Source organism: Brassica rapa, chromosome A01 (genome assembly GCF_000309985.2).
Source record: "Brassica rapa cultivar Chiifu-401-42 chromosome A01, CAAS_Brap_v3.01, whole genome shotgun sequence".
Lineage (NCBI taxonomy): Eukaryota > Viridiplantae > Streptophyta > Magnoliopsida > Brassicales > Brassicaceae > Brassica > Brassica rapa.
In genome coordinates, this window is record NC_024795.2 from 7,569,763 (window position 1) to 7,585,169 (window position 15,407).

Consider the following 15,407-nt stretch of genomic DNA (forward strand, 5'->3'; position numbering starts at 1 on the left):
ACCGTTTAAAGTGACTAAAATATCATTCACCTTTTAAAATGATTAATATTCATAAATTATGTAATAATTTTTACAAGAATTAAAATTGTTGACATATGTTAAATTTTAATATTTAGAACTATATATCATCTATTTAATTATTTTTAAAATGACAGCAAAATATTATCATAATTATTATATACAAAATAATATAAAAATTTTATATTTATTAATGAAATGTTACCCGCACGAGTGTGCAGGTTAAAATCTAGTTTATACTTATGTGATAAACACAAAATTTATAATGTGCGACTTTTTGAATACAAATTTCAAAATTTAAATATTAAGGTTTTAATACTTTTTCAATACAAATTTAGAAATTATCATATTTAGGTATGTTTCTATGTTATATAGTTTAATTGTAAACTGTATTAATATATAATATGAATGTCTAGTAAATGAGATTTCATATTTATGCGATTTATGATCATTTGTATCTTGTTATTACCATACAAAGTTAAACCATTGATCACAAAATTTTAGTGTGAGACATTTAACATTTTTAGTAATTTATAGTCGTTTTAAAATTCAAAATATAACATATAAGAAAAAAAATATTTTTTATTATATGGTTAATGTGGTTGTTTAATATCTTTTAGTAATATAAAATTAAACAAAAAAGAGCTGAGATACAAAAAAATATATATTATTAAATATTTATTATTCATAATCATTAATTTTCATATATATGTTAACTATATTAGGTAATTCCGTAAATTTTATTTAAGGAAAGTGCGAGAATATTCTTTTGTACCAAATATAATATAAGTTAAGATGAACCAACCTATTTCTTTAAAAATTCTGAATTTCATTCTAATAGTGACACGTGGTTACAAAACAATGTTGTAATTTTTATCAATTAATATATAAGACATATTTATAAAATTGGCAAATCAAATTACTATTTTGTATAAATATTTTTTCTAAGAACAGTAAATAAGTTTATATGTTAGTCAACAGAAACACATATAACCTTTTTTATACGAGTATGGTTTTCCTGGAAGACCGAAATGTACCTCTTCTACGTATTCGTTCCTCAAATATTTTATAACAACAACTTTATCATGCGTTTACAAAAATATAATTGTAGCCACCTTAATCGACGGAAACCCACGTTCTAACGCGTAGAGGCTATACTAATTGTTTTTCTCCCACTATATTCATTTGAATAATTAGCACGTTATCCAGCTATAGAAAAATGCGATATATGTGGAAACTTTTACTATATAACCTCACTCGTAGCGATGCGAGTAATCACCAAAAACAACAATCTCAGCTAGAGAGACAAAAACAGTAAATTCAAAGCTAGTCTCAATAAATATGGCAAACGACAGCAACGTTGACTGGCAGTTCAGTGGTAGCGAGGCGGCCAAAGAAGCCTCAGCTGCCGCGCTAAGCGCTTACTCCTCTAAGCTCTTTGCTCTTTGCGATCCTAATGGAAAGCCCATTTTGCCTCCTCGAGTTGAAACCGCTGAGACCAGCCATACCGCTGAAAAGGCTGTTGTTCATTCCGTCCTCTGCGGATTAGGAAACGCCTACGCACCCAGTATAGGCCTTCCAGCGGCCAAAAGGTGTTTTATATACACACAACTATATAAGTATCACTTATCACTTTAAAAAAAAAATTGTTTCAAAAATTGTCTCATAATTAATATTTGCTATTCTCATCAGTGCCGTAGCGGAGTACCTAAACCGAGATCTTCCGAACAAACTGACAGCTAATGACGTGTTTATGACCGTTGGATGCAAACAAGCCATCGAGCTTGCGGTTGATATCCTGGCCAAACCAAATGCCAACGTCTTGCTTCCCAAGCCAGGCTTCCCATGGGACATGGTCCGTACCATCTACAAGAAACTTGAGGTCCGCAAATACGACTTCGTCCCTGAAAAGGACTATGAGATTGACCTTGATAGCGTCCGAGCGCAAGTGGATGAGAACACGTTTGCGATATTTATAATCAACCCGCACAATCCCATTGGGAACATCTACACTGAAGCTCATCTCAAGGAGGTGTTTTTTACATATAATCTAATTAACGATAAAAGTATTCACATCACATGACCTTTTGTTCTAATCTTGTGACTGCATGTATGTATATTAATGAACCATAGATCGCTGAGTTGGCTCGGGAACTGAAGATAATGGTGGTTTCTGACGAAGTGTTTCGATGGACTGTGTTTGGGAGTAATCCCTTTGTCCCCATGGCGAAATTTTCGTCGATTGTACCGGTGGTTACCCTCGGGTCCATTTCCAAGGGATGGACTGTCCCCGGATGGCGTACTGGCTGGCTAGCGCTGCACGACCTAGATGGTGTCTTTAGAACCACCAAGGTTCGATCTATATATTTTTCTCGATCACTCTTTAGGATATGTATCACTAAAATTACTATGTATAATGTTTGATATTAAGAGTTAGACATTTTCATTCTTATTAACGTTTTGACCAAAACTTTTTTTTGACCAAAACTTGTTATATATGGACAGATCTTCGATGCTGCAAAACAATTTCTTGAGATAAATTCTAAACCACCAACGGTGATCCAGGTACGAGACTTTCCATTTTGGTTTGGGACACCTTTTTAACCAGATAAAACAAAATGTAACGGACTATTCCACTTATTGTCATATGGCGAATTTATCGATAATGTAGGCGGCTATTCCCACCATCTTGGACAAAACTCCTGAAGATTTCTTCGTTAGGAGGCAGAAATATCTGAAAGATAAAGCCGATTATGCATATTCTGTGGTCAAGGGCATACCTTGCCTCACCTGCTACCGGAAAACTGAAGCATGCACCTTCTTATGGGTATTCTATTACCGTTACTATATCTCTTTATCATTTCTAACTATTTCGAAATCATTCATTAAATTTAATTTTGTTTCTTTTCTTCTCGCAGACCGAGCTGAACATATCATGCTTCGTGGACATTAAAGATGCTGAAGACTTCTGTGAAAAGCTTGCTACTGAGGAAAACCTCGTCCTTTTACCAGGTATTAATCAACATCACATTACCTATGTCCAACGTTTAACGGTTTATCATTAATTAAAGAAAAATCAAATCATTTTTTTTTCTGTTATAATTTTAACATTTAAACATATATGTTGTGGGCTGGATTGGTTTAGGGGTCGCTTTTGGTGTGACCAACTGGGCGAGGCATTCTATCGACATGGATAGTGCAACTCTGCAGGATGCATTTGGAAGATTGAAGAGCTTTTGTAAACGCCACTCCATCACTATTGGTGAAGCTTCACCCGAAGACGTCAACGGGGTCAACTAAAGGGTCAATATGCAACCTTTTTTCTAATTTCTTTAATAATAAACGAGTGTTCTATTGATTGGAGATAAGTCATCAACACTTTCGTATTTGTAACAAATAATTTGGTGCACTAATCACCAATCGTGTAATCTTTTCTCATTGTTTGCAATATTTGATGTATTTTACATTAAAAATAAAGTTAATAAATTTCAATGTCTTTTAATTTCTAAATTATTTGGACTCTGGTGTAAAATTTATATTATACTAGTACATTGATATTATTCTCTTAGTTATTTCAAAGCACATAGGTGATAGGTAGTGTCATATATATAGCTCAAAAGCATGTTGAATCAGATCGGACTGAATAATTATTGTCAATAGCACTTCCTACCCTGAACCAACCGGCCGGCGTAGATAGATTCAAGTAAGATTCTAAGAACTTTTAGCTTAAGGTTGGATATCTAATGTATGCATGTGATCAGAGCCGGCCTTGGACCAAGCCCAGTGGCTTCCGACCGCTTCATGACACATATTTTCAAAAGTTTATCTAGGTCTAGTGGTAAAATCTCAGGTTTACAAACTCTTCTGCCCCAGCCAGTGTTTGATTCCCCAGTAAAGCGGCTAATTTTTTTAATTTGCTTTTGGTCTTAAATTTTGTAGGACCGGCACTGCATGTGATACAATAATTTGTACTTTTTTTTCTTATTTTCAAGTTTATGCGTTTCCTTTAAATTAGATCACAATTCAATAAATTTTTGATTGCCAAACTTTTATTCAGTTTACCTATGTTTTTGCTGGATGTTGTGTACTGAAAAACAATACTAGAGAAATTACGGAATGACCTGCTCTGATATGCATTTGATAAGTCGTTTACAAATTTAAAAGCTACTACATTGAACCATTTACACTTTTATTTTAAAAACTTATTAGATGAACGGGATGAGGAAGCACAAATAGTGAAAAGAAAAGAGATGAACAAACTGGAAAATGAAGAGTCACATAACAATGGTGTTGACGGAATGGTGCTTATTATTTATTTCTCTCGCAATATTATTTATGCATGAAGTGTAACAACAATTAGACCATTGTAAACAAGGAGGAACTTTTTTAAAAAAAATTATAGATTACAAAAACAAACGCATGAAACACGAATCATTGAGAGAAATGACTCTTCTCACCATCGACAAGCATTACAAAAAAAACATGGGCAAACGTTACAAAAGACCAATTCAATGATAGATTTTATATGACATTCATCTGTATAGTAACTACACTGAGCATGAGCATGAGCATGAGCATAAGTACCAAAACATGGAAGATGGTGGTCTGGAGACTTGGTCAATGTCACACAGGAAGTCATCATCCCGAATGTACAATTAACTGTAATCACAATTTCTATAGGAGAAGGGCATCTACTTCGATAATAAATATTGGGAATTATGACAACGTCAAACAAAACAGAAGTAGAAGATTAAAGACCAAAGTCCAACTAATGAGAAAATATTTGAAAAGAATACGAAATAATAAGATCAATGGTTATGATATAACAGTTAACGTAACTACAGTGGTCACATGTCAAATAACCGAAATAAATAGAAATAGCACAACTAAAACAATTTGACCAAGAATATAGAACTTCCAAATAACAAGAAAATATAATAAATACTGACCCCGCGCAAGCGCGGGATGTGAAGCCACCTAGTATCTATAATATTAAAGAAGAATCCTTTATAAGATTCTGTTCTTGGTTTTTATAGTTACTAGATCCCTTGTCCGCGCTACGCGCGGAATATGTGTTTAAATAATTTGATTTGATAAGCTTTTAGGTTGTCCAGAGTATAGTAGATCTGTTTAGAAAATAAAATTTGGTATAAACCATGTTTACAATCAGAAGAAAGTCATTATCGTTAGTAAGAGGAGATGTAAAAGTTTTAACACAAAGTAGCGGAAATCATAAATAAGATGGTGAATCTTTTTGAAGAAAATGGTGTAGATGTGATGTTGTTTCCTGAGTTAGAGAGCCTGGAATTAAGAAAGAAGTGAACATAAATTAGTAAAATATATTACTTTCATCCCATATAATTACTATCACATATATAAGTTTACAATAGATATTAGTTTATTAAACCTTCAGTTTCATTGCATGTTTGTTATTAATTTTTTGGCATTTATGTTACATTTATCTGGGCCAGTTTTGAAATATATTTTAAATTATATTCAGCTTTTAGGTTTTGTGATATTCTATTTTTTCATATTTATATTTTTATATTTTTTTTGCAGAATCCGCTAACAGAAACTAAATCATGGTTTGATTGGATTGGATATTCCAATTCCTTGACCAAAGAGAAACTTAAACTCCACAAAGAAATCAAAAAAAAATTACTCGATCCTTGATATTTTTTTCCCTTATTTTTTTCACTTGAATTGTACGTAAATGGACCAAACACTGACAAAAATAAAATCTTTAAGTTTATTTAAAACTGAACAGTGGAATGAAGTATCATAATTTTGCCCACTAAAACAGAGCAAAATATGATAAGCTTTCATCAAAATCTCTACACTCTAGTGAAACATATAATGAGTAATGGCTGACCAAAACAGAGAAAGCTTAAGGCTTTTATATTATAAAAACAAAGCAAACTTGAATGAAAAATGGGGCCAAAGGCATATATAAACAGAGCAGAATATAATAAAATTCAATCAAAATCAATACACTATGGCCAAACCAATCTACACAATACTAACTAAAATGAGCGTGGCCAAAGAATACCTTTTCAAAGTGGGTGTGAAACAGAATCGTTGGAATGTGAGAGGCGTTGAAGATTAGCAAGGGTGAGTGGGTTTCTTGTTTATAAGCAAAAGAATATTTTATACACATAAATCTGGCAAATTTCCTAAAGTCACCCGTGGGTGAATCAAGTTTCCTAAAGTTTTTTGGTTTGTTTTTGTTATGTTGGTTATGGCAGTTTGAGGACACAAATGACTTCAACAATACGGCTGTTACACAGATTGTTTACCGAAGTCTATCCAACAGCACTACTGCTCTAAATCATGAACTTGCTACAAAGCAAAGTTTTGCGTCAAAGACCTGTAAGCTTTCATTGCTTTGGAAACAAAGTCTTAAATAGAAAACAGACAATGCATTGTCTTTAAAAAAACCCAAAAGTACTTAAACTGCAGCAAATTTAAAGAAAAAAACCAATCCTTGAACTGGAAAGCAAACACTCAAAAACCAATGAACTCAAGCTCTAATTCTCACATCTTGGGCGTTTAGCTGTCTCTGGATCAGCCCTGGTACACGTCCTCTTGCTCTCCTCATCTAGAGAATCTCCACGGCTTTTGGGATGTTCGCAGACATCGTTTCCAGACTGCATTGCTTCCTCGGAGGTTGTTGCAATGTCATTTCCAACTGAGGCTTCCGTGGGTGGTGGTGTGTCTAGAGGGAGGATCTTGGTGACAGTTATGGCTCGGGTATTGCCTGAGAAGTTGTGGTCTGTAACTTTCACACAGAACTTATGTGTCTGTCCGATGGTGCTGATTAGTGCTTCCGGGACAGGCACCACATGGTCAGCTCCTTCGCTTTTATTAACCTTACGTTCAAGTATAATAATGTCAGTTCAAATGACTTGAGTGAATATCAACAAAAAAAAGGAAAAAATCATGTGAGACTACAAACTGATGCTCAGTTACCTCAAAGTAGCTGTTAACCAACTCGGATGCGTGCCTCCCAGTCAACTCACGCCCAGCATCTCCAAGGAGGACAAAAAAAGCTTGTTCGGTCTTGTCATAAACCGAAATCTTTGCACGGTACCTGTTGTGTTAGAATTAGAAAATAACGTCACGAATGTAATAACCGAAAACTAATACCAGTGAAAGAATAATTCAATATTAGGGAGAGAAAACATACTGTGGAATGCCAACTGTGTTAACCTTCTCACATTTTGTGTTTGTACAAATCAACGAAGATGGGCCCTTGGTAGCCTTAGAATGGCACTCACTGCATGCAATATAGTACCAAGAAGAGCCATGCACAACATCATCAATTGTAGCCGTGCACTCAAAAAAGGCATCCTGCATCAGTTTATAATCATGTGATTAAAATATAGTAGCGTTTCAAAATGAGAAAGTAATATAGCTTTACTTTTACCTTTGCAGATTCTTGAGTCATGTATGAGAATATATCTGCTATAGTCAGTGTCTCACGCTTAGTGATGACGTCTGCGATAACCTGATTAGCAATCTCGGGGTTGGAGCTCAGCCTGAAACAAAACGTAAAGCAGTGTTTAGTCATGCACTCCTATAAGTGTAAGTGTACGCTTCAGATAAACTGTATAGAAAAGATGCTGAAGACGGGGATACATACCAAGAGAAATAATCCCTGGTTGGTTGGACATCATAGTCCATGAAAACCCGTGTGGAGGACATAGAAGCCAGGGCAAGGGTACCTGTTCATCGCCATTAAAAAGGATTGTGTGAAACTTAGAAGCTAATGATAAAGAAGAAAAACATTTTACGAATGGTAAATAAGCTAGAATGGTTAATAAGTTGCTGACCACTTAAGAGACATGTCACAATTATCACTCAAAAAATGAGTCTAAAAAGCTAAATAATTACCTCCGAGACGCTTAGTGTTAACAGTTGTGACCAAAAGCACTGTGGGAATGCTTTTACTGGAGTTGAATTTCTTGCAGAAGTCTGCTGCAGCCTGGTCCCAAAGGTAGAGCTTCATCACAGGTCCACTGCAAAAATAAACTCATAGGGATTTAAGAACTACTGAGAGATGATTACTTGGAATAAAGAACACACTTACTCATGTGACTGCACATGAATCATAATGTGCCGAGCGGTAGCAATCTTCACATCGTCAAGGCTGGGACGTGCAAGAAGTGTCTGTCCATCGACCAGCTTCATGTGACCAACAACATCTATAACATTTTCATGAAAAGAGTAAGTTAGAAGACTAATAAAACTCTATAAACCAAATATTTCAACTACTTATTTAACCCTAAAATTCTAGATTTCTTTACCTAAACAGGAGGATAGACTAACAAACTACATACAAAGCAATGAAACTGAGAGATGATTTGTAAAACCAATATGCTTACCGTAGAGGTCACCTTTGAGATCACAGTTGGCTTCAAAATCTTCGTATGAATGAAACCTGAAACGGTCTTCACCAAAAGAGATGGGAATCTCGTGAAGAACCGACATTTCAGAGTTCCATGTGAAAGACACGGTTGCGACATGATCAGCAACGCGATAAACCGGTTTGTTTTTCGACCCGTAAAAGTTGATGAGTTTGTAAACTGATCCACGTTTCATATCAGGCAAGTACTTCTTAATTCGTCCCGGTGGGATGAATCCTTGAATAACAGTTCCCTGATGTCGGAAAAAAAAAATACAAACCATGAAATGAGAATCAGAATGAAACCTCAGAAAATAATGAAACCGGAAGTAAAACCTATACAAAACTAACAGTTCCCTGATGTCGGAAAAATTACAAACCAAAAAATGATAATCAGAATAAAACCTCAAAAAGAATGAAACCCGAAGTAGTAAAACAGATACAAAGCTAACAGTTTCATGATGTCGGGAAAAAAATTACAAACCGTGAAATGAGAATCAGAATGAAACCTCAGAAAGAATAAAACCCGAAGTAGTAAAACAGATACAAAGCTAACAGTTCCCTGATGTCGGAACAAAAAAATTACAAACCGTGAAATGAGAATCAGAATGAAACCTCAGAAAGAATAAAACCCGAAGTAAAACAGATACAAAACAAACACTACTTTAACTATTAACCAAGCCTAGAAGAAAACGTCTAAAATAAACGCTAGCTTAAAATTCCCAGAAACATAGATCTGACAAACTGGAAACTTTTTTTAGAATAATCGACGCACCTGTTCGTCGATGAGGAGCATTTCGAGGCCAATCAGTGTTTTCTTCACCGGGTTCCGAGCCTCCCAGAAATGGATTAGCCGGAAGCGTAGCTGAGTCTCGTGTGGACCCAGAGAGACATCCTTGAAGAACATGACTTCTTCATCGGAGCCGGAGGAGGCAAGAGACTTCCCATTTCGTTTCATCGCCATGGATCGAGATTTGAGTGATTCTAGGGTTTTGGATGATACGAAATAAAGAAGATCAGTATATAAAGAAGGAGGATCAGGATGAAAAGGGGGAGGTGAAACGAAATCATTATGGAGGTATTGATTGTGTAGGAGTGGCTCGATTAAATCGCGGTTTCTCTGCTCTTCGATCCGAGAAGACGAAGAGGGAGAGGCGCTGAGAATCTCGTTTCACCGATGGATTCTTCGAGGTTTCATCAAAACGACACAAACAACACAAAACTCTGTGAAGCCCAGAACGCTACGGTTTAGCCCACAACACTTCGATGAAGCCCACAACACTTCTCAGAAACCCACACCGCGAGCCCGGGATGATGTGTCACATAAAACGCTTCTGATTGGTTTGAATAAAAAATCTGACGTGGCACTCTGTATGCTCTCTATATACTGCTTTTAGTATTGTTAGATTTACATGTCATACCATTCCGTTTTTTTTAACTATATTTTTAGCAACTATTTAATCAACCAATTGGAAATAATGATTTTTTTGACCAATCACAAGACCCATCTAATTCCTATATTATAAAAACGTATAGATATATGGTATATGTAGAAATTTTTGTTACTGTTAAATGTGGTGCGGGACGGAGCGGTTCGTAAAATTCGAAGCCTATAATTGCACACGGTATGACTTGTGAAAGAGGTTTTGAAGTGTTAAAGGAATGTGAGTTTATGGGTGAGAAAAAAGGAGATATCACTATATCTACGGCAACAAATATATCTATATTATCTATATTATTAAAATTGAAGTACCTTTTGGTACTGTTTGGAAACTAAATGAAAATTGTTTGGAAACAAAGATATCAGATTAAATATTTTTTTTGTTTACATATTTAGTCAGTGTATTTCTTTCTCATTTACAGATTATGTCGTTTGGAAACTTGGATAACAGATAAATGAGAATTGTTTGGAAACACGGATAATATATTAAATATTTCTTTTTATTTACACATTAGCCATTATATGTCTTTCTTATTTACAAATTTGCCACTTCACTTAAAATCAAAAGTTTAAATTAATTAATTACAATGAATTGTTATTTTTTTGCTGAAAATAAAAACACAAACTGTAATATATAGTATATATTAATCTGCTATAATATAATTTTCAAAAAAACCAAATATCATAAAATTAATGATAATTCATAAAAACCTACTGTAAAAAATTAAATCATTTTTAAATAAATAAACAAAAAAATCAATAGGTTAATATATAAATATTACAATTACATCAAATTGCATCAAGTTATAAAATTATAAATATAATATTACGTACAGATAAAAAATTATTATTAAACATCTATATTATAATATAATATATTTTACACTGAATATATTTTACAAAACATAAAAATATAAATGAATATTTTATAAAATAACGGTTTATAAATTTATATGAACGCAAGTTAAATCCAACATCCGCGCGGTAGCGCGGATCAAGATCTAGGTTATTTTTAATGCCAAACAATTTTCTTTACATATCAAAATAAAACCATAAGTTTTAATTAACTATTTGCATTTATTTTGGTAAAAGTTTAGCATATCCATCGTAAATTCCCTTTTAGCCAGCTTTTTTGAATAATTATAATCAGTTACATAAACTTAATCTTATGGATAATAAATCATTGAAACTAATATAAATTTTGTTATACAAATTAAGTGATGTATCTTTGTGTATTGTATTTTATTAATTATGGGGAATAAAAAAAATCGTAAACTTTCATTTTTGGCAACCTTTTATAGATGTTTTTTTCTATGATTGGAACAAATATATGCATCTAATTAATTAAAATATGCAATGAGAAATATCTTTAGTATTATATTTTTAAATATAAATACTTTATAATAAATTTAAAATTAATAAAATATTTTTCTAAAGTTAATTTCTGTAAATATAAATATACAACTTCTTATAGCATATCTAACACCTTTTATTATTTTTCAAACGTAAAAGAAAATCAACACAATTTTAAATGTATCAGACTATCTTATGTAAAAACACATAATCTTATAATTAACAAATTTTATATAATTTAAAAAGAGAACAAAATCTGCGTTTTTAAACTATGGGTCAAAATCTAGTTAAGTTTTATAGAATATTATGTCCTGCTTAAGTCTAGAAAAAAACTTGGTGATTTCCCCTTATATATGATTTAATAAATGAGTGTTGAAAATTTGATGAGTGGTCCCGGTATGTAATTGACCAAAAAATTTACAAATTATTATACTATAATATGTCCATTATTGAAAGTTACAAGATTGATATCAAAACTGATTGTTCCGAAACAACAATTTAAAAATATATATATTTGGACATATTATAATATTTTTCATTTATATATCCAACATTAAGAGATGGTTTTCTAACCGACCAAAATTATAACAAATAGAGAAATAACAATAAAAATGGGTGGTTTCCCTCCTCTCTTCGCTAGACGGAGACAAAAAAAAAATGTACGTGGAAATCTTTGCTTCTGCTTTGATACTATGAGTAATCAGTACCGGTCCGGACTTAAATAGCGTCTAAAGCTTACTAAAAAAATGGTGTCCCTCAAATAAAATTATTTAATATTTAAATTTATAATAAGAAAATAAAATATTGTTAAAAGCTAAATTTTTACGAAAGAGAAAAAAATATATCAATACATTATTCATGAAACTAGAGAGATTTTTGTGTTTATTTATATTTCTATTTTTCTTTTCAAAACTGATACAACTTACGAAAAAATAAAAGAAAAAGGAGGAAAAAAACCTAGAACCAAAGAAAATAAATTTAAGAAGGAGAAGTTTTCTTGTGTAACTCCATGAAAATATTACATAAACTTCAGGACGGTAGAGAAAAGGCATCAAAGATAGAAGAAAGGTATAATCGAACAAAGGAATTAGGTTTGGATTAACTTATTTGTTTTATGAATAAAAAAAAACAAAAAAGAAAAAAAAACTTATTTGTTTTATAAGTAAGTTAAAGTTGTTAGATAGTTGAGCACGTGTTTTGCTAAGATCGGATATTTAATATTTTTAATTATTATCTATTTTAAAAACGAAAAATAAAATATAAAGTAGATAATGAGGGGCGAAGCATGGCTTCCCTAGTCATAGATGCATGAGAACAGACCACTAAACCAAAGCATCCTATACCGATTTTGCGCCTCAAATTATATATATATATATCTCGGCGCCTAAAATCCTTGCTTTACGGGCTTTAGCCCATGGCCGGGTCTGTGAGTAATCGACAGAACCGTTTAATTTGTTTCTTTTACACATATGATAAAAGATTAAAAGGAGAATGCGACCCTACGAGGGTTTCTAGGGACCATATTCTGAGACTCAAAATAATTGAAAGAAGACAAAGACTCTACGGGATTTCTTCATGCATTATTTTATTTCCTCATCTGCTTTAATCATCTTTCATATCCCACGTGAGATGACAAAATATCAATGTGGAAATCATTGGCAGAAAAAAAGTAGTTAGAAATCTCACTATATATTCTAACTCGTAGCAGAGCGAACTAATCATTCAAAAGCAAAATCTAAACAGAGAGAAAGAAGTTAGAAATGGAGACCACCCCCATGTGCACTGAGTGGCAGTTCAGCGGGAGCGAGGCAGCCAAAGAAGCTGCTGCGGCCGCCCTAGGTGCCTACACCTCTAAACTCATGTCTCTTTGTGATCCTAATGGTAAGCCCATTTTGCCCCCGAGTAACAAGGCCGTGGAGACCAGCAATTCAGCCGAAAAAGCTGTTGTTAAAGTTATTCTCTCCGGCACTGGAAACGCCTATGCTCCTAGCATTGGCCTTCCGCTCGCCAAAAGGTAAAATTTTAAGACTAGTTTTAATTTAGCCTCACTTATAGTTTTGCACCCTAACTTCATTAGGTCCCTTATTATCGTTATTAGGTTACACTTTTGTATCTACGTGAGATTTGTATATAAGGCAGTAATCTATCAATCTAAAGAATCCTCGTTACGACCACATAAGGGTCTTGACACAATCATTTTTGCTTTCGTTATTCTTTGTTAGTGCCGTAGCAGAGTATCTAAACAGAGATCTTCCAAAGAAACTAACAGCAGATGACGTGTTTATGACTGTTGGATGCAAACGAGCAATTGACCTTGCGGTGGATATTCTGGCTAAACCAAAAGCCAACGTTTTGCTTCCGAGGCCAGGCTTCCCGTGGGATGTAGTACGCTCCATCTACAAGAAACTCGAGGTCCGTTACTATGATTTCATCCCTGAACAAAACTTTGAGATCGACTTCGAAAGCGTCAAAAAGGTGACAGACAAGAACACGTTTGCTATATTTATCATCAACCCTCACAATCCCAATGGAAACACCTACTCGGAGGCTCATCTCAAGCAGGTACTTATAAATATAGAGACTCTTCAGTCTTATAACTACTAAACTACTAATTAAAGTATTTCATTTTTTTTCTTCTAAGAATGTAAATATCATTTCAAAAGATGACGTTCGGTGTAACATTAAGTTGTTGACAATTTGTAGAATCTAAGTATTTCACATGCGGATCATCTAACTTGTTTCTTGTGTAATTGTTGAACCTCAGCTCGCTGAATTGGCTAAGGAACTCTCGATTATGGTGGTTTCTGATGAAGTTTTTAGATGGACCGTCTTCGGGAATAACCCTTTTGTTCCGATGGGAAAGTTTTCTTCCATCGTACCAGTGATTACACTCGGATCCTTATCTAAGGGATGGAATGTCCCAGGATGGCGAACTGGCTGGCTCGCGCTGCACGATCTAGACGGTGTCTTCAGAAACACTAAGGTCCCATCCTTTTTTAACACTATTTCATACCAATAAACACATCATTCTAAGTTTCGGCCCATATACTAGATTTGATAATTAAACCTGTACATTGTTGTCTTTAATTTTTGGTCTAACCCTTTTGTTATTGTGGACAGATATTACAAGCTGCAAACCAATTTCTCCAGATAAATGCTAAACCTCCGACTGTTATTCAGGTAAAGACGGTCTGATGTCGGTAAACCCGGGTTACTCTCTTACTCTTATTGTACGAGTAAACAAATATTTTTAACTATGCGGTGTTCATTCAATGTTAATACATATATAGGCGGCAATGCCTGACATTTTGGAGAGAACTCCAAAACATTTCTTCCATGAGAGGGGAAGTTTTCTGAAACATAAAGTAGATATTGGATATTCTAAGGTCAAGCACATACCTGGCCTCACTTGTTACATGAAACCCGAAGCGTGCACCTTTTTATGGGTATTCTATTATTATTACTACATTATTTATCTTCTTTTATTTTGAGATGCCACTATCTTGACATTGAACATTATTACGCAGACCAAGCTGGATATATCGTGCTTTGCTGACATTGAAGACGATCAAGACTTCTGCAGTAAGCTTGCTATGGAAGAAAATCTCGTCGTTCTTCCAGGTGCTAATTTTTCAAATCCCTTTGCAAAATATATACTACAATGTTTTTTCTTGTTTAACCATAGAACATGTTGTGTGTTGAATTGGTTAGGGGTTGCATTTAGGCAGAAGAATTGGCTGAGGCATTCTATCGACATGGAAACGCCAACAGTTGAGGACGCATTTGAAAGATTGAAGAGCTTCTGTGAACGCCATTCCGTTGAACGTGGAGCTTCACTCAAAAACGTCAATGGCGTGAACAAATAAAGGGTCAACATGATGATATTTGCCTACGTCTATTTACATATGCTAGGATAATAAATGGGTGTTTTTGGTACTGTGAGATAAATCATGAACACCTTCGTATCTGTAACAAATAAAATTGGTGTAGTTGTCATCAATCGTAGAATGTTTTCTCATGATGTATCCACTTGCGAATAATAAAATTAATTTGTACCAAATTCTGTTTTATTTGAGATAGATTGGCGTGCAAGTACATTGACAACTAACCTAAATAATCTATATATTTACAGCATGTAAACTTCTGTTTAATTATTGTGTTTTAAAAATTATATAAATATTTAATATATAA

At 33.9% G+C, this 15,407-nt stretch overlaps 3 protein-coding genes across 3 annotated transcripts; 2 read left to right on the forward strand and 1 right to left on the reverse strand.

The window, feature by feature from the left end:
- The first annotated feature begins 618 nt into the window (after positions 1-618).
- On the forward strand, positions 619-5,897 carry LOC103861263 (probable aminotransferase TAT4). The gene is made up of 7 exons (XM_009138979.3): positions 619-1,610; positions 1,711-2,050; positions 2,152-2,370; positions 2,524-2,583; positions 2,690-2,845; positions 2,937-3,030; positions 3,164-5,897. Exons 1-7 carry the CDS (start codon positions 1,360-1,362, stop codon positions 3,316-3,318), a joined length of 1,275 nt encoding a protein of 424 aa, XP_009137227.1. The 5' UTR covers positions 619-1,359; the 3' UTR covers positions 3,319-5,897.
- LOC103864565 lies at positions 5,542-10,494 on the reverse strand. Its single transcript, XM_033288131.1, has 9 exons — positions 9,198-10,494; positions 8,403-8,676; positions 8,108-8,222; positions 7,912-8,036; positions 7,661-7,742; positions 7,445-7,556; positions 7,205-7,368; positions 6,988-7,108; positions 5,542-6,887 (listed from the first exon to the last, which is right to left on the reverse strand). Exons 1-9 carry the CDS (start codon positions 9,384-9,386, stop codon positions 6,546-6,548), a joined length of 1,524 nt encoding a protein of 507 aa, XP_033144022.1. The 5' UTR covers positions 9,387-10,494; the 3' UTR covers positions 5,542-6,545.
- A 2,434-nt stretch (positions 10,495-12,928) lies between these two features.
- LOC103861272 (cystine lyase CORI3) lies at positions 12,929-15,289 on the forward strand. The gene is made up of 7 exons (XM_009138988.3): positions 12,929-13,230; positions 13,439-13,778; positions 13,981-14,199; positions 14,337-14,396; positions 14,507-14,662; positions 14,744-14,837; positions 14,928-15,289. Exons 1-7 carry the CDS (start codon positions 12,977-12,979, stop codon positions 15,080-15,082), a joined length of 1,278 nt encoding a protein of 425 aa, XP_009137236.1. The 5' UTR covers positions 12,929-12,976; the 3' UTR covers positions 15,083-15,289.
- Positions 15,290-15,407: the final 118 nt, after the last annotated feature.